Source organism: Kogia breviceps, chromosome 15, assembly GCF_026419965.1.
Source record: "Kogia breviceps isolate mKogBre1 chromosome 15, mKogBre1 haplotype 1, whole genome shotgun sequence".
Taxonomy (NCBI): Eukaryota; Metazoa; Chordata; class Mammalia; order Artiodactyla; family Physeteridae; genus Kogia; species Kogia breviceps.
Window position 1 is genome coordinate 42,873,906 of NC_081324.1, and position 22,435 is coordinate 42,896,340.

Here is a 22,435-nt window from a genome sequence, read left to right on the forward strand (position 1 = left end):
AGGAAATTATGAAATAGCATGTATTTTAGTTTCTCAATGAGTTTACTCAATTTTTGCCATAATATACGTCCTGAAACCTCTTAGATCAGTCTTCCTCTCATTTGTAACAAAGTTTCAAGGTACTGTTCTTATAGTTTCTGCATTTTTGTAGTACATTATCACTTTATGATAAAGTTAGTTGATAATTCCTTGACTCTTTTTGCTGATGACCTTTTAAAGCTGCATAATTAGAATAAGTTGTGGTTATTGTATTGGAATCTCTATCCCATGGGCCAATAAGACAGCACATTAATTCTCTGCATCACCCACTCCACGTGCAGTGCCCTCAGCACAAAGATATTATTCTTTGTAATTACATAAAGAAAGGGTCTATTTAGTGTTAACTGACCTTTCTGTGACTGATCAGCCTTTTCCACCAGTGAAGTAGAAATGTATATCATTAAAATATGAGTAAATAGGAAACCTTTCTAAATCTTAAACCATTCACATCAGGAGGTGCCCATGTAGAGGAGGTTGTTCAGTCTTTCATATGAAATGGTGAAAAGAGTAGCAGATGTTAAAAATATATTTTAAAATATTGACAATTGAAATAGAATTAAATTATAATAATGTGTAGGGATGTTTAAAAAGGAAATAGTATGCAAATATGTTTCTGTTTAACAATCTTAAATATTAGAAGACACATTATTAAATTCATATATATTCAGGATTAAATTTTTTAAGTTTATTTAATAAAGTAAAAAAAAGTTTAGGGTAATTATTAGTACTGTGACTGTCACTGAGGACATACATGTATTTGTTTAAATCGTGTATTTTAACTTGGAAAAATATATTGGGGATATAGATTACATTACACCGATTTTTACTCTCTTTTTCTCATTATATAATTTGTTTCTCTAATCACTTATACCAGATACTTTGAGGGGACTTAGAATTATATTGAAGAAAATTGAATCAAATAAAAATTTAATAGCTAATGTAAGTGGCATCTGTATTTAGCGATCCCTAAAGCCATTGAGTAGTTATAGGAGAAAAGCTACAGGCAATATGGAGGTAAATCTTCCTTTAAAAAAACAAACAAACAAACAGGGCTTCCCTGGTGGCGCAGTTGTTGGGAGTCCGCCTGCCGATGCACGGGACGCGGGTTCATGCCCCAGTCCGGGAGGATCCCATATGCCGCGGAGCGGCTGGGCCCGTGAGTCATGGCCGCTGAGCCTGCGCATACGGAGCCTGTGCTCCGCAACGGGAGAGGCCACAGCAGTGAGAGGCCCGCATACCACAAACAACAACAACAAAAACAACAAAAAGCACAAACCCGTATTAATCAGGTGCTTTTTAATATTTAACAAGCATCTATGTTTGCAAGCCAGATATTTCCCTGCCAAGAACATATGCAGCACTTTGTGTATGAAATATCTTTAGAATCTATTCAAAAACTGACTCTCCTTGAAGCTTTGCTACTCACTTTCACTGGGCTGCTCTCTCATGGAACTAGTCTCATAGTTTGGATATGTCTCCCATCCTTCTTCATGTTTAATGTAAGCTAATGTAGTTAGCTTTGAGAATGCCTCAATTCCCCTATCTGATTGCAAGCTCCTTTGGCCCTGAAATTGTATATTTTTTCATGCTGGTGTCAATAATTCCTGGTCAAATATATACACTGGACAGAGTCAAAACATAATAAGGAAAAGCAGGGCTAATACCAAGTACTCTAAAATTCCCAATGGATGTTTTCTGAGTTCTGAGAGGCAGTGTCGTAGTGTCTATTAGTAAACTGTTGAGTAAACCAGACATAGCCAAATGTGTAAGCCCGTCAGGGGGCTCAGACAACGAGTCCTGTGTGTGGTCGCTTACGTGGGTGCCGAGGTGGAGGAGCTAAGCAAAGCATCCTCTGGTGTCTAGCAGTGACATGTTTGACTGCCTAGCAGTGACAAGGTGGCAGGCTTTTATCAATGTCCTAAAGGTGCTCTCTGAACTCTCACAGTGTCCCCCATAGTGCTTTGTGTATACCAGTTGCTAATAAATTAGTGAATAGAGAGCATTTTGTCAAACACGATAATATGTAGACTTTAAGGCTTGTTCCAACCTTGATGCAGAGGACTGATTTTTGCATTTAAAAAATCAAGAATGTTCAAGACTAATTATCGGAGAACTCGAGTCGGACAAGAGACTGGTTTCCATGGCAGCACAGACAAGGAAGTGGGTCCTGGGAGAGTTAAAACAGTTATGTGCTCCTTTGAGACTTCAGGGTATCGACACATATCATTCTCACAGACTTACTCCTTGGAAACACTGGGGAGAGCTCTCATTTTCTGTAGTAATTGGTGTATAGATTTTAAGGGAGCAGCAATACAATAATGCCTCCATGCACACAGTAGGTGATGCATCTGAAAAGTATGCATTTTTCTCCGTGTCTGTTATATTGTTAGAGAATTAGCGTGTATTTTAAGCATTTGTGTTCACCACGTTAATTCCCACAAATCAAAGAGAATGCTTTTGAAGCAGTAGTGTTCACAGAGAGACTTGAAACCTCCATGTCTCATTTATTCTAAAGTCTGTCCCTTGCACATTCTGTGAATCAGTCTCAGTACTGATGCCTGCTTTAATAACATCAAAACATCACTGCATGCAAAACTACCAATCCAGCGCCCTTAACTGGCAGAGATGTACCAAAAGCAAATGTGGGGACTGTGGAGATTGGGTGCTATGATATCAATGGTGTAAGGCATGAGCATCTGTACAGGATCACATGCTACTGAAACATTGGTGCTTGGAGTGTTATGTATGATGCTGTGCATCAGTGAGATACTAAATATATGGGCACATTTCATTATTTACATCGTAACATTTTAAAGTCAAAAAATAACAGAACATTTAACATGATCCATGAAAGTCTAATTCACAAGTCATAGGAAACAATAATCTAATAATCCTAAAGGGGCCAAGAAAACATTGTTCTCAATTGACATTGTTCTCATTGTTCTCAACTGTTCTCACCCAGTTTTCTCAAATATCTGCTGACCCAAATGGCAGGACAGCTTATATCACTAGCCAAATAGAATGGTTCTTCTAAGATTCAGGTCACCGTTTATTTCTTCTATGAAGGCTTTTCTGACCCCACTTTCCCCACCTGGTAGAATCAATTCAGCGTACTTCAAGAAATACCTCGAATGGACTTGGTTCCACTCTGCCTCCCCCCAGTCTAGCCTGTAATCCCTGGTAAAAAGGGGTCACATCCAGCCTTCTCTTTAATCCCTGGGTTAACTATAGAGTTGAGCCTATAAGGTAAACCTACTAACGGTTTGCTAAACAAATGATTGAGCAAATGAATAAATGAATGAAAGCTAGAAGTGAGGATGCTCTAGAGTAACATTGATCAATAAATATCAGCACTACAACTTTTGCTTTTCGGTAGTTCTGGCAGCAAGTCAATTCTTTCGAACCATGAGACTAGAGTGAGTGTGGTGCAGTCTGTGTAAGGACACAGACACAGCGACAACAGCCAGCAGAGCCCTGGCAAGATGCAAGAAAGCAAGGAGCTGTCCGCAGAAAACTATTAACAACCAAGAATCAGGAGATGACAGACAGATCATCAGAAAAGATCATCTGAGACTGCCACACATAATCACATTAGGATCCGACAGTTAGAATTAGAACTGGGTCAGAAGATGACAACTCTCTTGCAATGAATGCATAATTGAGAGAAGGACCTATAGCCCATCTGCCCGGTGAACTGGATCCAGATGCCTGTATTAAGAGTAACTGAGGGTATAGATGACATTACAAATTCAGTCATAGGCACTAGGACTATTTTAATAACAACACTAAAACATTTGTAAATAGCTATGTAGGTTTTCTACACCTACATGTACCATGCAAATATTTTGCTCATAACCATCTCTCTAGAATGTTTAGATCAAGTTTTTTTCTTATACTCTCCTTTACCATTAGTCCATCTTAAATTAAAAACAGGGGCTTCCCTGGTGGCGCAGTGGTTGAGAATCCGCCTGCCGATGCAGGGGACACGGGTTCGTGCCCTGATCCGGGAAGATCCCACATGCCGCGGAGTGGCTGGGCCCGTGAGCCATGGCCGCTGAGCCTGCGCGTCCGGAGCCTGCTCTGCAATGGGAGAGGCCACAACAGTGAAAGGCCCGCGTACCGAAAAAAAAAAAAAAAAAAAAAAAACAAATGATCCCCTCTGACCTTCGCTTAAAAAAAAAAAAAAAAGTTCAAATGTATTTAGGCTTTCTCCAGAGTAAGTGTATCTGGCTAGACCTCCAGAGGTCTCAACATGTAGCATTACTCTGTTGCAATCAACTATAGTCCAGAGTTGTGCAGGCCTCAGCTTTAAAGGACTATGCACTTGACACATGGTCTTGCCAGTGAATACATCAGGCCTAATCAAATCATGGAATATGGAATTATGTAGATCAAAAACCCAAGACTGGTTATAGGTAACCAGCACACGCATATTGACTTACAATGAAAAGTAGCTACCAAGGGGACCGGGTTCTAATTTCCTTCAGCAGCCCAATTTATCTATGTCAACAAGCTATATGTTAGCCAGATTTATGAAAAGAGGTTGGTGGAAATAGGCCCAGAACAAGGTAATTGTGTTATTTGATCTGATTGTTTAATGTCATTAGGTTTTATAAAGATGTCATTGTATAGAGTTAGAGAATGCTGGCTTATGTTTATGAAGGAGGTATAGTGGATGGTGCAAAGTATGGGATCTGGAGCCGGTCGGCCTGGGTACAAAGCCAGGTCCTCCACTTAATATGTTTGTAACCTTGTACAAGATGCCTGGTGTTTCGGGTGCATAACAAATACCCCAAAACTTCATGGCACGGTGTCAGAAATTTGGACAGGACATAGCAGGGCCAGCTTGTCTCTTCTCACACATTATAAACCATCATCTGGATGACTTGAAGACTAAGCATTGGAATCATCTTCAGATGACTCATTTACTCACAGTTGATGCTGTTATCTGAGACCTGAGCTAGGGTTGTTTACTGGAACACCAACAACACCAATAACCTCTCCTTGTGGCCTGGATTCCTCTCAACATAGTGGCTGGTCCAAGTGTAAATGTCCCCAAAGAGAGAGCCAGGCAGAAACTGTATGCTTTTATTTTTAATAAACTAGCTATTTAAATAAACTAGCTCCTTTAAATAATCTAGCCTGGGAAATCACACAGCATCATTTCCACCATACTTTATTGGCTGGAGAAGCCACAAGTCTCCCCAGGTTCAAGGGAAGGAGATATAGACTGTGCTTCTTGATAGGGAGTGACAGGTTCTGGAAGAACATGTGGGAATGAAAATATTTATGTGGCCATTTTTGGAAAATACAAGTTGCCTCACCTGACTTCTCATTGACTTTCCTTCCCTGTCTGTAATTATAATAACTAGGACAGTAGCCATTCCATTATGCGTGGAATGCATAAGTTAACATTCAAATTCAGCCTATTTCTAAGATCTTGTCTATGTATCACAAGGTGAAACATAAATAGATGATATATGGTCTATATTTGTCCAAAAAGAACTCATTTCTCATTATAATTCCCTATTCCCCACTTACCCAGTGGGAGAGGGAAAGGCCAAGGGGAAGAGTGAGAAAAAGAAGCTGGAAATGGAGAAAGTGGAGGGAAAATCCTAGATGAAATATATGGCTTAAAGAATAATAAAGGTCAAGTGGAAAAAAAAAGGGAAAACTACTATTTTGATATCTTAGGGTCACAATCTGCCTTCATTTTTCAGCATTTTTGGTGACAGAAGAGGCCAGGTCTTGTTTTAGCAATGGTTTCTCATTACTTTTATGATCATGGGCTAATTAGGTAATTCAAAAAAAAAACCCACTGTGTACAGTTTCAAGGGAGTCACATGCCTTGTGAAAATCAATGATGCACCCAGAGAAAGAACTCTTGCTCAGTCTGGACAGTGTGGTATATCCTTAGAATAATGTTCAAATACTCAGTTTAAAAACATATTGTGTGAATTCTTTTTATATACATCCTTAAAATCTTCACCTCTGAAGTAGTATAGTATCAAATAATACAAATAAATGTGCGTCATTGTAATATCATCAAGTTATTCCATGGAAGTGGGCAAATAAAATGTGTAGTTCTAAAGTTATAAATGCATACATTTCCTAACTGTTTATTCTGTGTATTCATTCATTCATTTACTAAAAACTTGTGTACCGACTAATGTCAGCTCTGCTATGTACAATATATCTTACAGGTAAACAAAATGATGGTGTCCGCCCTCATGGAATTTATAAGTAATTTTTGTTCACCCTTTCTAAACATAATCTATTTCCTAATAAAATGTTGGGGTAATAAGCTGAATATACCCCCAAACATCAAAGTTTAACAAATAATTTGAGATAAGAGAGAACAAACCCTCCTCAAGCTAAGTATTTTCCTTACTAAATTCTAGGCAACATGGAAACTATTAACAGACATTCAACCTCTCTTCTCTTTATCAATCCATATTCCCAATGTTTCATCATCTTAATAATCATTAATAATGGGAATTGAATACATACCAATAAATCTGGCTTTGAGAAAGTGTTTAATATGGAAAACACAAAAAATGCAAAAGATTATAAATTCTATACTCTAATTATATATTTCTATGATTTTTAAATGTAAATCTTTCCCATAAGACCACAAATTCTTGAGGTTCACCATTACATCCTAAATCTTGGCATACAGTAGTTACTAAATTGAAAGTTTTGAATAAGCAACTGAATGAAAATGAGAATGAATGAATGAATAAAATAATACTGTAAATCAACTCAGAGTGCAGTTATTTTAACCTATAGAGATTACAGTCAAATCTTTCTTTAATGGTTTTAGAAACATACTTTTTATTTAAGTTTGCGTTTAGTCAAGACCTTAAGTAGAAAGACTCTACCGTTAAGATTATCTGGATTGAATTTAAAAGCATGTAAAAGCCATCTACTTCTGTTATTAGTTCGTTCTTTCTTCTCACCCTTTTATTATATTGCCATCTCCAACTTTTGTGCCTTTATTTAATATCTTCTGCTTGCTGTTCAACTCCAGTAGTGGTAGCATTATTTCACCTGGACACATATCCACCAATAATTATCATTCACTCTTTGTTTCATTTGCATGTTATAATACCATTGGTTAAAATTAAACCAGTCAGAGTTGTGAGGTGGAACCACAGTTAAACATAAAAAAAATTTTCAATGTCAGCAGAATACATTATTTAAAATTTAAAAACTTAAACTTCGTTGCATATCTGAAAGTCACTGACTTTCAAGAATAGGTAGTGAATTGGTAAATCCTTCTATACATTCATTACTGAGAAATGATAATGTAAAGTATCATGAGTGATGTAACAATGTTTTGAAGATTCATTGGCCTAAACACACAGTTCAGTTTCTTGGTATCTACTCTAATCATGGCATATAAAACAGTAACAACTGGTGTCATACAGAAATTGAAAATATAGTTATTTGGAAATAAAACTGTACATTACACAATGAGCGAAGCATAAAGTACCAAATATATCCTCAATTAAGTTCCATTAAGTAAGTTTAAAACAAATTCCACAACTTTTGTAGCACTGCTCTCAAATTCAACATTTATAATAGCTATCTGGGTCTTGAAAGAAATGTAATTGAGAAGTAGAATGTCTCAGGTATCAGAATGTGCTTAAGTCAAACAACAAACAAAAAAACTCAAAATGATTTCTTCTCATGCCTCCTTTAGAACATGTATCAAACTTCAAGTTAATCACTTGAGGATTAGATTTTTGTATTAGTGTTAATATATCAAAAAGAATTGTAAACATCTTTTCAAAGGTATCTCCACCAAATGTTCAAAGTGAGAAAAAGAAGCTGGAAATGGAGAAAGTGGAGGGAAAATCCTAGATGAAATATATGGCTTAAAGAATAATAAAGGTCAAGTGGAAAAAAAAGGGAAAACTACTATTTTGATATCTTAGGGTCACAATCTGCCTTCATTTTTCAGCATTTTTGGTGACAGAAGAGGCCAGGTCTTTGTCCTCCTACCAAAAGATAATTCTGTGATTTTAAGCAAGTTTATTAGATAGAAGTTTCTAAAGTTTTAATTATTGTGCCAGAATTAGGGCAAGGACACTTAAAATGGTTCTCAGTTCATCATTTTGGCTTTTTGAAGAACACCTATGACATAGTATTAATCATTAGGGATCAATGTGGATACCAGGCTTTCATAAGAAATATGTTGTTGACCTTAATAAATCTTCTTCAAGTGTGTAGATAAATATTTGTTCAGTCAATTTTCTGTTGAATTCCATTTCCTCCGTGCGCATTCTCATACTACAATATATTTTTTAACAACTTACACTAAAGGTTTGATGTGATAGCAGTTTTTCCAAAGAGACATTTTTAATTGCTTCACAATGGTTATTTTTATATCTAGTTATTTAATCATCATTGTCATGATTAATCTGCATTTATATGTTTTGAAAACTTTCTGCTACTATAAATAATGTTGTAACAAATAAAGCTTTTTGATTAAGATAAATTTCCATAAGATGAATTACTAGATTAACAGGTTTGAAAATATTTAAGGCTGTTGATAAATTCCATATTTTTTGAATCAGCCAAAGAAAATTTTCTGTGCTAGAAATGTAAAAAGAATCAGCAGCTAAACTGAGTCACACCTCTAACTTAAAATGAAAGGCAGCCCCTAATTTGCGAGTGGGTAATGTTGGCAAAAGTTACATTCCGAGGGTTTTGTATTAGATTTGGCATATATATATTTAGTCATGGGGAGTGTTGTAAAGTTCTCAGCTGCTCACAGAGCAGATTTTAGCTTTGAATATAGCTAAAGTATACTAGTAACAAATAATGGCTTTCGCTGGGTGCTTCTAAATGTTGAGTTCCTTGCTCCTCGTCTTTTTTACTCTTTACTTCACTGTGTTTTGAATGTTTTCTGTGAGTGACACCACTCTGAACCTCTTGGAAATAGGATTCTAAGCTTCCAAATGTCTTCTATCTATTGGAGCACTGGGGCTTGAGAAAACGAAAAGGGGTGGGAAATTGGAGGAAGTCTGGGATGCTGAGTGAAGCCTCCAGTACTGGGTACTTCCCAAGGCATTGTGGAGGGAGGTCTGGGAAAGGAGAACAAAAGTCAGACAGACTCTCATGAATCAATGTTCAAAAATAAATAAATAAAAAGACCACTTGCATCAAGAAAGAAAATTATTAAATCCAAGGAGGATATTAGTGTCAAGGGAAGCATCTTTTTGGTTTATTTTTCTACAGTATATAATGTAATACTTTTAGATAATTCAAATGTAAAAATTCAAACATAAATTAAAATGATTTAATTAAATACATGTATATATTTATCTTCTAGAAAATACAAGATGATTCACTAGAAGAAAATCTACATTTAGCTCAAGAGTATCAGAAATTACAGAATATATTCTTAACAGTAAAGGACAACTATTTCAACCTATATGAAAAACAGCTATCACTTGATGGTTCGATTCGAGATAAAAAACAGGTAGGTTTTTCATATTTTTCTAAAATAATGATTTACTTGACGTATGTACCACAAAAAGTAACAAGCAGTCAGTCATGGGGTCTCTAATCTTATGGTGGTCTTTTATATGCCACCAAATGGCATGTTTTCTTTTTGTAAAGTTTTGTTTTATATTTTTATCAACATTTTGAAGTTGAATTTTGAAAAAATATTTGAGAAATGAAAAAGCATACTTTCTAATCCACAATTTTATACTAATTTGCTTTTAATTATTGTGACCTGAACTACCAAATATTTGTAATGCATAGATTTAAATATATTATCATATATTTCAAATTTCGGTTCCATATGTAGGTAACTTTCCATGATATACCTTTAATTCTTCCTCATGATGTATGGGCTCCATATTTTGGTTCCTATTTTCTTATTAAATATGAGGCTTAATTAGAGGCTTGGAGAAACTTGACCTCTCTGGTTTCTGGAAATCACCAGAAATTCTAAAATATTTTGTAAAATCTTCTATAATACTAAAAGTGGAAGAGGAAAACACACAATATGCCCACAAATCCAAAAGCAAAGAGAAAGGCCCATTCTTAGAGTGTTAAGATACAGCCACTTCCTCTATATTCTTCTCCAGTTACTCATTGACAAGAAACGTTATTTTCCTTTGAATCTTTGTTTCTTCCCAGAATTTAAATTTCAAAAACTAGAGGCATGATTAATTTTTAACAATTCACCTAACTGTAAAAACCAGTAGACTGCTAATGAATCCTTTCTCCTGTTGTCACTGAGATTACCACACTATCAATTAGTAGCTTAAAACTTCAGTACTATATTTACTATTATGGAATATTGGGATGACAGGCCAGGGTTTGAGTGTAAGCTCTACCAATTACTAGCTCAGTGATCTTGGCAAATTATTTACCCTTTATGACCTCATTTTCTCATCGGCAAAGTAAAATTTACCTCAGAGGAAAATTTTGATTAGGAATAAAAAAGAGACCAACTGCCATAGTTACTTTGAAAATAAAATTACTATGCAACTGTGAGTAACTATTACATTACATTCATCTACTATGCTGCTTATAAACACCTTTTGTAGTAGCAAGATGAAGGTAGATCAAGAAGTAAGTGTGTTTGGAAAAGAATTAAGAATACAACTATATGCCAAAATTTTAGTGTCCTCAAACCATTGTGCAGGATTCAAAGAAAGGATATCAGTGTATCCATGAAGGTTTTGCCAATCACTTCACACATTTGACATTGTTATTGAGTTTAAACATATTTCATTTGTTGCTGATAATTGAGGAGGATAAAAGAATCAATGGCTATACTGTATTCCCTTTTCTAACCAGGAGGGAGACAAAAATAAATTTTCATCTGTAGTTGTTATCAGTTTGTATAGAATCCTTTGGTGGCAAATGACAAATAAATTAGATACCTGCATAACTAGTGAAGAATTCATGCCTTTAAGAAAGATCCCTAAACATAGTATTTCCATAGTAAGAACCAAGTTGTCTTGATGTCATTTTTGGAATTAAAACACACCCTGATTCAAGATCCAAGGAGTGAGACCCTGGTATGAACAGACAGTGGAGCATGCTAAGAGATTGGGTTTATGTTTGTGATGATCCCTCAAACGAATCACTTTTAGCACACCTGTTTCAGGGAAACTTTCAAAGATTTATTTGTACTTCCAATCATTTTTCATTTCCATTCTTCAGCGATGGAGGTCATTAAGTGCAGGCTGCCCTTGTCGGTGTCATGTAGGATCAATTTGCTGCAATGGACAGAGAGGCCTTATTGATGCTGTTAAATCTGTCAGTGAGAAATCATATGTCATTAGTGTCTAATGCACTGCTTACAGGATGGAATTCGGCCATCAAAACCAAGAAAACCCTTTAATATTTTAGTCCATTCTCTTGACAGTCCAGCATTCCCCTTGACCAGTTTAGTTTTGGTTACACAGAAGCGCTGCTCAACCTCTGATTCTCTTGTTGAATTTCCTTGTCAGATAAAATGGAATTTTTTGTATCTCTTTTTTGTTTTAGAATAATTTCATTGATTCTGAACATATGTTCCGTTTGGCAGGGTAAATAATTATATTTTACTTACCATGCTTCTTAGGGAGTATTATTCTTTTTACACAGATTATGCACTTTTCTACTTCTCAGTATTTTTAGACCGAGAGTAGCAAAGAAAGCCTAATGGAAGAGTAAAACAAATTAAGTACAAAAAATAATGTCCCCTTCCTTACTACAAATTTATATACAGGTGGCTCAAATTGTAGAATGTTATAGTATTACTTTTGGTGATAGAATTGTGTCTGCTTCTTTGCACATGTTTCTTGACACTTTCCTGTATGTTTTCTCTTTTTAATTTTACCCTTTAAAAATCAGAAACAAACAAAAACAATTATGCAAAATTCTTATTAGCCATGTTCATGGGTAATGATAGAACAGAATTTAGTCTAAAGCTTCTCAGATCTCGAAATTTAAAATCACCCTAAAGAGGAATGAAGGGAAAAATAACCAAAAAACAGGTTGTATTTCTATGTGAAAATGGACATTTTCATCATTTTCGTTGAAAGATTTCAGATATATTTTTCATATATTATTTTTTTAAAAAAGCATGAATATGTTGATAAAATTACCATGTGTTTGTTTTAATTGCTATCTCAAGTTCTTCAGGCCTGCAAAGAAAGGTAAGCTAAGCAAGTGTGCAAATGTTGATGGTTCCGTTGGCTGAAAACAACATCTCTTCCAAAACTTGTTAAAATATATTTTAGTTCTTTTATAACCATTTATAAAGCTTAACCTTTGCCCTACTCCAATTTTCAGTGCTTTCACACTAAGGGAATACAGATTATTATAGAATCAGTCAGTGCTTAACAAGCACTTATGTGGACAGGTATCTGTGCCATGCAATTTGCAAACATTATCTTTGAAATGTCCCTCAGTAATCCTAGAAATTTTTCTATTATCACTATTATCATCATCTCCTATATAAAATATAGAACTGAGATTGAGTGTGTCACATAGTAACCTGAGTAGAGGAAGACTTACTGAGATGAAAATAAAACTCAGGATTTTCCTACATCCAGCCATTTCATAACCATGACACTACCTCTCTACTTTAACATTACTGAAAAATTCTATACATGTTTCATTGGGTTTAAAAGCATGTAAAAGCCACATAAATTATGCATTATGTCTCTAGTGTCCAACTGAAACAGATTATTTGATTCACTAATTGCTTTTGTAATTTCATCGCATTGAAGGCACTTTTCCAATGAGGAAAGGACTACCTACTTAATTAGAAGCTATTTAATTTCCATAAGTATTATAGATAGGTTTCACAACTCTTTTTTTTTTTTTTTTTTTTTTGCGTTACGCGGGCCTCTCACTGTCCTGTTGCAGAGCACAGGCTCCGGACGCGCAGGCTCAGCAGCCATGGCTCACGGGCCCAGCCGCTCCACGGCACGTGGGATTTTCCCAGACCGGGGCAGGAACCCCTGTCCCCTGCATCAGCAGGCGGACTCGCAACCACTGCGCCACCAGGGAAGCCCCACAACTCTTAAATTATAAAACCTTTGGACTAGGAGTGCCTTTAGAAACTTTACCCATCTCTTTAGAAGACTGTGTTACAGATGAGGAACCTTAGGGCCTGAGTGGCTCAGGGATTTAATACATATACAGTTAATTAGAAGAAAAGTTGGCCTAGGACATAGTTGCCTTAACTTAGGTTCAGATGTTGTCTCCAAGAGACTATAGATGAGCATGTGCTGTGATAGTTTTCCAAGGTTTGAAGGGACCAATAGCTGAGAAGTAATGAGTAACTGTCATGGATATGCTCAGATTGGAGCATCACCTTTTAGTGACCTGATCTTGTGAAGGAGTCATGTAGGGACATGAATCAGAGGACTACTCTGGAGATCTAAGGGGTGCTTCTGGACCTCACAGAATTCAAACACTTCATTCATTCAATTATTCAAAATAAATGGTTAATCATCCACTGTACTGACAAAGATACAATAAAGGGCACAGGAATATGCCACCTCATCTCAGCTTCCATGCTGACTGCTGTGATCCCCTGAGTCCAGGGGATTCTTTCCTAGAATAGACCATAGAATCAAAGCCCAACTACATCCTCTCTTCACCCAGCCAAAGGACAAATCATGAATCTTTGCTCTTTAATCTATATCACCTCAGCCTCAATGGATGGTTTCCATCATAAATTCTCAAAAATATTGTATCATCCAGAGATCTCATTAGCATGTCTTCTCTTTCCTCTTTCAGTTTTCAAACATGGGTTCCCTCTAAAACTCACTTTACATTGATTGGGTGAGAAGTCAAAGTCAATTCTAGCAGTGAAAAAAATTATTTTCCTATAGAAAATGTGAAAGCTGTTTTAGTTCTTATTTTCATAAGTATTTCATATTGCTTATTATATTGCATGTATTAAAGATAGGCTTTGAGTGGTGATTTTTATGTGCTTGTTTCAAAGTTGATAGAAATTCATTTCTTTGAAAGGAAAACCATAATTTTAAAATAATTTTTGCCTACAACAGGTACGTAATGACTTTGTCAGTATTTCTTACTCCCTCTCTTAGGACACAGGTATATGAGCATGTGCACATACACGCACATACACGCACACACACACACACACACACACACACACACACACACTTGTTCTAAAGGAGTTACCACACTTCATAGACTAATGAGCTTGAATTAAATTCCTACTGTCCCTTTCTCTAAAGAACTCTCAAGAGACCTCTGATCCCTGAGAATGGAATAGACCACTCGTCATTTTTGTTTTATCCCAATGAATCTCCCTTTTGCTATCCAAACCCCAGGAGAGAAACACCAAAAACTAAGTATATATTTCTGGATAATACTTTAGAAAAGTCAGCTTGGCTTAAATCAATCTAATTCTTCAGTCTAATACCAATTTTCAGTGAATTGTAGATTTATGTATCTTTTATGAAATTTTGAGAAGATAATCTTCTGGTAGAGTTATATGACAATAAATAGCTTTTTAATGATAACAACACCTTGAACGTAATTTATTGAGTGTGATGGGACCTCTGATATACCAAAGACACTCAAGGTAAAATTTTGTGTGTGTATATATATATATATATATATATATATATATATATATAAATGAGATCCCTCCCCTTGGAACACTGACAGGTTTTGGCACACCATCAACAGTTGGGACCTATCAAGAATAAATCAGGCTGTTTAGAAAATCACAAAGGTTTGAGAGACAACCAGGAGCCTAGGGCAAGTTTTAATGATAAGTTTCAACTATACAAGGCCACTCCTTCAAGACTGGGAGAGGTAATACATAGAAAGTGTTTTGCCTAATACATAGGAAAAAACACAGAGAGTCAAGCACAGTGAGAAAGTAAAGGAATATGTTCCAAATCAAAAAACAAGATAAAGCCTTAGGAAAGACCTTAATGAAACAGAAGTCATTTTCTTTTCCTGATAAAGAGTTCAAAATAATGGTCATAAAGGTGCTCACCAAACTCATGAGAAGAATGGATGAACACAGTGAGAACTGCAACAAGAGATAATATAAGAAAGTACTGAAGAGAAGTCACAGAGGGACTTATGTAGAAGTAGAATATGACAAATGAACTGAAAAATATTCTAAAGGGGTTTTACAGCAGACCAGAAGAAGCAGCAGAAAAGATCAGGATCTGAAAGACAGGGCACTGGACCTCACCCAAACAGAGCAGCAAAAAGAAAAGAGTTTTAAAAAGTGAGACTAGTTTAAGGGACCTGTGGGACAACTTCAAGCACAATAACATTCACATTAGAAAGGTTCCAGAAGGAGAAAAAAGAGAAAGGGGCAGACAATATATTTGAAGCAATAGTGGCTGAAAACTTTTCTAACCTGCAAAAGAAAATAGACATCCAGGTTCAGGAATCCCAGAGAGTTCAAAATAAGATGAATTCAAAGAGACCAAGACACATTATAATTAAAATGTCAAATGTTAAAGAGAGAATTTTAAAAGCATCGAGAGAAAAACAACTTGTTGCCTACAAAGAAAAACCCCAAAGACTATCAGCAGATTTTTCAGCAGAAACTTTGCAGGCCAGAAGGGAGTGAAACAATATATTCAAAGTACTGAAAGGAAAAAACGTCCAAAGAAGAATACACTACCCCAGCAAAACTATCATGAAGGAGAGATAAAGAGGTTTCCAGACAAGTAAAAGCCAAAGGAGTGCATCACCACTAAATCAGCCTTACAAGAAATGTTAAAACGTATTTCATAAGCTGAAAATAAATGGCACTAATTAATAACAAGAAAACATGAAAGCAAAAATCTCACTGGTAAAGGTAAATATATAGTAAAGGTAGTGAATTAATCACTAATAAAGCTAGCATAAAGGTTTAAAGACAAAAATAGTAAAATTAACTAAAACTACAATAATTAGTTAAGGGATATATAAAATAAAAGATGTAAAATGTGTCATCAAAACCATAAAACTGGGGGGAGTAAAAATGTAGAGTTTTGGAATGAATTCAATTTTAACTTGCTACCAGCTTAAAATAGACTATTATATACATAGTATGTTATATGTGAACTCATGGTAACCACAAAGCGTAAACCCATAGCAGATACCCAAAAGAAAATGAGAAAGGAATCTAAACATAAGACTAAAGAAAGTCATTAACCACCAGGAAACAGAGCAGCAGAACGGAACAGAGAGGAACTACAAAAACAGCCAGAAAACAGTTAACAAAATGGCAAAGTGCAAACCTATCAATAATTACTCTAAATGTAAATGGACTAAATTCTCCAATCAAAAGATATAGAGTAGCTAAATGGTTACAAAATAAAAACAAGACTCATCTTTATGCTACCTAGAAGAAACTCACTTCAGATATAAGGACACACACAGACTGAAAGTGAAGAGATGGAGAAAGATTTTCTGTGCAAATAGAAATGAAAGGAAAGCTGGTGTAGTTATACTCATCAGACAAAATGAACTGTAAAACAAAGACTGTAATAAAAGACAAAAAAAGGGCATTACGTAATGAATAAAAGGGTCAACCCAACAAGAAGATGTAATATTTGTAAATACATATGCACCCAACATAGGAGGACCAAAATATATAAAGCAAATATTAACAGACCTAAAGGGAGAAGTGGACAGCAATACAATAGTGATAGAAGACTTTAACACCACACTTACATCAATGGACAGATCATCAGACAGAAAATCTGTTAAGAAATCATCAGACTTAAATGATACATTAGACAAGATAGACTTAATAGATATATAAAGAACATTCCATCCAAAAGTACCAGAATACACATTCTTCTCAAGGGCACATGTAACATTCTCTAGGATAGATCATATGTTAGGCCACAAAATAAGTCTCAATTTAAGGCTGAAATCATATGAAGCATCTCTTCCAACCACAATGGTATAAAACTAGAAATCAATTACAAGAAAAATGTGGAAAACATCAATATGCTATTGAACCACCATTGGGTCAACAAAGAAATAAAACGAAAAAAATTTTTTTAGAAACCTAGAGACAAATGAAAATGGAAATATAACATACCAAAATATGGGATGTAGCAAAAGTGGTTGTAAGAGAGAAGTTCATAGCAATACAAGCCAACCTCAAGAAATAAGAAAAATTTCAAGTAAACAGTATAACTTTACACTTAAAGGAATAGAAAAAGAAGAACAAATGAAGCCCAACCTTAGTAGAAGGAAGGAAATAATAAAGATTGGAGTGGAAATAAATAAAATAGGGACTAAAATGACAGTAGAAAAGATCAATGAAACTAAGAGCTAGTTCTTTGCAAAGGTTAAATAAATTGACAAACCTTTAGCTAGACTCATGAACTAAAAAAGAGAGAGGCTGAAATAAATAAAATCAGAAATAAAACAGTACAAGTTACAATTGATACCACAGAAATATAAAGGATCACAAGATACTACTATGAACAATTATACACCAACAAATTGGACAACATAGAAGAAATGGATAAATTGTTAGAATCATAAAATTTTCCAAGACTGAATCAGGAAGAAATAGAAAAATCTAAATAGACCAATTATGAGTAAGGAGATTGAATCAATAATCAAACCCTCCCAATAACAACAACAAAAAATCCAGGACCAGACAGCTTCACTAGTGAATTCTACCAAACATTCAAAGAAGATTTAATACCTATTCTCAAACTCTTCCCAAAGGAGGGAATGCTGCCATACTTATTTTATGAGGCCAGGCACCCTGATACCAAAATCACACAAAAAAGAAAACTACAGGCCAATATATCTGATGATCATAGATGCAAAAATCCTCAACAAAATATTAGCAAACTGAATTCAGTAATACATTAAAAGGATTATACACCATGTTCACATGCAATTTGTTCCAGGGATGCAGGATAGTTCAGCATCCAAAATCAATCAACATGATACACCACATTAACAAAATGAAGGACAAAAATTATATGATCATCTCAATAGATGCAAAAAAAGCATTTGACAAAATTCAACATACATTTATGATAAAAATTTCAACAAAGTGGGTATAGAAAGAATGTATCTCAACATAATAAAAGCCATGCATGGCAGTCTTACAGCTAACATCATACTCAATAGTGAAAAGCTGAAAACTTTCCCTCTAAGATTGGCAACAAGGATGCCCACTCTCACCACTTTTATTTAACATAGTTTTGGAAGTCCTTGTCAGAACAATTAGGCAAGAATGAATGAGTGAATGAATACATGAATGAATAGATAGATAGCATCAAATTGGAAAGGTAGATGTAAAACCGTCATTATTTATAGGTGACATGTTTTTGTATATAGAAAGCCCTCACAACTCCACCAAAAAATATGTTAAAACTACTAAACAAATTCAGTATATTGACAAAGTATAAATTAAGAAAGAGAAATTAAGAAAATCCCATTTACAGTTGTATCAAAAAGAATTAAATATCTAGGAATAAATTTAATCAAGGAGATGAAAGACCTATACACTGAAAACTATGTCATTGATGAAAGAAATTGAGGAAGATGCAAAGAAATGAAAAGATATTCCATGCTCATGGATTGGAAGAATTAATATTGTTAAAATGTTCATATTACCCAAAGCAATATACAGATTCAAAGCAATCCCTATCAAAATTCTAATGGCATTTTTCACAGAAATAGAACAAGCAATCCTAAAATTTTTATGGAAACACAAAAGGCACTGTGTAGCCACAACAATCTTGAGTAAGGAAAACAAATTTGGAAGCATCATGTTCTGTGACTTCAAACTCTGTTACAAAGCTACATTAATCAAAACAGTATGGCATTTGCATAAAATAGACACATTGGTCAATGGAACAGAATAGAGAACCCAGAAATTAACCCACTCACGTATATTCAAGGAGTCAAGACTGTACAATGGGGGAAGGATGGTCTTTTAAATAAGTGGTATTGGGAAAACTGGACAGCCACATGCCAAAGAATGAAACTAGACCACTGTCTTACATTTACACAAAAATTAACTCGGAGTGAGTTAGACTTGAATGTATGACCTGACACCATAATACTCCTACAAGAAAAGATTGGCAGTAAGCTATGTGACATTGGTCTTGGTGATGAAGTTTTGCCTCTGACTCCAAAAGCAAAGGCAACAAAAGCAAAAATAAGCAATGGGGCTACATCAAACTAAAACCCTTCTGCACAACAAAGGAAACCAAATGAAAAGACAACTTACTGAATGAGAGAAAATATTTGCAAATCATATATCCTGTAAGGTATTAATATCTAAATTATATAAAGAATTCATAAAACTCAATAGCAAAAAAGACAAACAATTTTGATTTAAAAATGGGCAGAGGATCTGAATGAACATTTTTCCAAAGAAGACATACCAATGCCCGACAAGCACATGAAATGATGCTTATCATCACTAATATCAGGAAAATGCAGATCAAAACCACAATGAGGTATCACCTCACACCTGTTAGATTGGCTTTTATTGAAAAGATAAGAAGTAACAAGTGTTGGCAAAGATGTGGAGAAAAGGGAACCCTCATGCACTGTTGATAGGAATGTAAATTGGTGCATCCACTATGGAAAACAGTATGGAGCTTTCTCAAAAAATTAAAAATAGAGCTGCTGTATGATCCAGAAATTCCACTTCTGGGTATTTATCCAAAGAAAATGAAAACACTAATTTGAAAAGATACATACACCCCTATCTGCATAGCAGCATTATTTAGAGTAGCCAACATACAGAAACAACCTAAGTGTCCATCGATGGATGAATGGATAAACTCAGCCATAGAAGAGAATGAAATCTTGCCATTTGTAACAACATGTATGGACCTTGAGGGAATTACTCTAAGTGAAAGAAGTCAGACAGAGAAATATAAATACCACATGATTTCACTTATACTTGAAACCTAAAAAGCAAAACAAACTAAACAAAACCAAAATCATAGATATACAGAACAGAATGTTTGTTGCCAGAGGGGAGAGGATTTGGTGAGTTAGTGAAACAGATGAAAGGCCTCAAGAGGTACAAACATCCAGTTACAAATAAGTCATGGGGCACGTAATGTACAGCATAGTGACTATAATCAATAATATTGTAGAGCATATTTGAAAACTGCATGAGAGTAAATCCTAAAAGCTAACTTTGTATGGTACTAGATGGCAACAGACTTATTGTGCTGATCATTTTGAAATGTATGCAAATATCAAATTTTGTACACCTGAAGTGAATATGATATTACACATCAGTTATATCTCAAATTTTAAAAAAGGGTAACTATTGAAAACTATTGTGGACAGATAGGCATTAAAAATATTTCCCTTTGTCAACTGAAGGGTAACCCTCACAGCTTTTCTATACAAGTTATCCTGAATATGACAGATGTCCCCTTTTAAATTTTGTACTATTCCATCATAGTAAATCACTGATTAAAAAAAAACTATAACCACACCTAACACATTATCTGAGAAAAGGAAAGATAATACCATGGTAAATATATAGCTTTAGAATTTTTGAAGTTGTGTCAGATATAAAATCATTCTCAAATTATTTCCTTTGGTGCTGGTAATCAGAACTGTGTTGTCTTTCAAGGAAAAATCCTCATTTTAAAGAAATGTATATGCAATGTACTCATAGGTTATTGAGAAAAGTATATAAAACAAAGCTACTATCTGCATGATGTACATAGAAAAAGAGCAAAAATGTTATCTGTAAAAGCAGAAAAGAATTTGGCTTGCTTGACTTTTTGTATCAAGCATGCTACAGCAATCGTTTGATTCTAATATGAAACTATAGTAAGGATCATTGCACTAATGCATGAGGATTTGTGATAATGTTGCAGAAATTTTACTGTCAAAACTGAACTGCAGTGTAATGACTTTTGTTATCATGGTTTCTAATAACTATTCAGCATGAATTGACCCTACATATGTTTTGCGGCAATAACGTGTCAGTAACTCAAAAAGCTAAAAAGGAAATTTTAAAAAGTCAATACAATACTCTGTATGACTTCATAATAACCTTTCTCCATTCTTACTATTAATATTGTTAAAACCATTACAACACAATACTACGTAAACTATAGGATCACATGGAAATAAAAGCTTAGACACATTGTGACAGTTCTAACTAAATATACCTAAAAAGTACTCTACAAGAAAACGTGTTCTCCTGTGTTCACCGTGAGAACTAGTTACTGATTGGTCCCTTGCCACTGATGAGTCTGTTACTCTTTGGTGTAGGGAACCTTTGATATGTTTCTCTTCTCCCTACAATGTGGTAGTTTCTTCTTCTTTTTATGAGATACCTCTCTTTTATTTCTTCCTTTTGCATCTTTCCTTCTTCATTGCAATATATTTTCACTTCAGTATCTCTTTATTGTATTAAATAAGAGAAAATAAACATAGTGTCTGTTACACACCTCCAATGTGGCAGTCACCAAGCTACGCATTTACAACCTGTGTGAAGCATTGAATGCTGCACCTACCCTATCATAAATAGTCAGTTACAGATAACATTATCATTAGTATTCTATTCTTATTATTTAATTTATAAAAACTCTATGAAACAACTGGACATATTCTCATTTTTCCTCAGGAAACTAAAGTCTGCTGTAACAAAGTACCACAGACTGGGTAGCAGAAACAACAGAAATATATTTTCTCAGTTCTGGAGGCTAGAAGTCCAAGACCATGGTGTCAGCAGGGTTGGTTCCCTGAGGGCTGTGAAGAAAGGATCTCTTCCAGGGCTCTGTCCCTGGCTTGTAGATGACTGTCTTCTCCCTTTGTATTTACACTGTCTTTCCTCTTACATGTCTGTCTAAATTTCTTCTTCTGATAATGACACCAGTAACATTGAATTAGGAGCCACCCTTATGACCTCATTTTAACTTAATTATCTCTGTAAAGAGCTTATTTCCAATTACAGTCACATTCTGAGATCCTGGGGGTTCAGATTTCAACTTATGGATTTGGGGGAGGGGATACAATAAAACCCATAACATGTGCTTTCTTGTAACTTAAGGCCACACTGCTTTTAAGTGGGAAGCAGTGCTAGAATTCAAAGCTAGGCCAATTGGACTCAAGCCCACAGAGTTTCTGCTACTCCACAGCTTCTCTTATAGGTTTTTTCTCTACCCTGCTCAGCCTATTATTCATATACCATATATCATTGCCTCTCTTCAAATGCAAAAGTATTTCAATTATAAATACTTTGTAACACCATTGTACTGGACAAGAATATGACTAAGCAGTGCCTAGTAATGAAATACTTTTTGATGGAGAGATTTTATGCTTTTACACAGGAAGTGGCAGTTCACTTATGTTTCTGAACAATGGTCAGAGATCCAAGCAAAAAAGTTCCTTTCTCACTTAAGAAACTTTAAAA

The 22,435-nt window shown here is 35.1% G+C and overlaps 1 protein-coding gene across 1 annotated transcript in view; it reads left to right on the plus strand.

The window, feature by feature from the left end:
* CCDC178 (coiled-coil domain containing 178) overlaps positions 1-22,435 on the plus strand; it is a 383,416-nt gene that overhangs the window by 226,423 nt on the left and 134,558 nt on the right. The window contains exon 18 of the mRNA XM_059039646.2: positions 9,380-9,529. Coding sequence (XP_058895629.1) covers positions 9,380-9,529 — 150 coding nt within the window. The remainder of the gene's footprint in view (positions 1-9,379; positions 9,530-22,435) is intronic.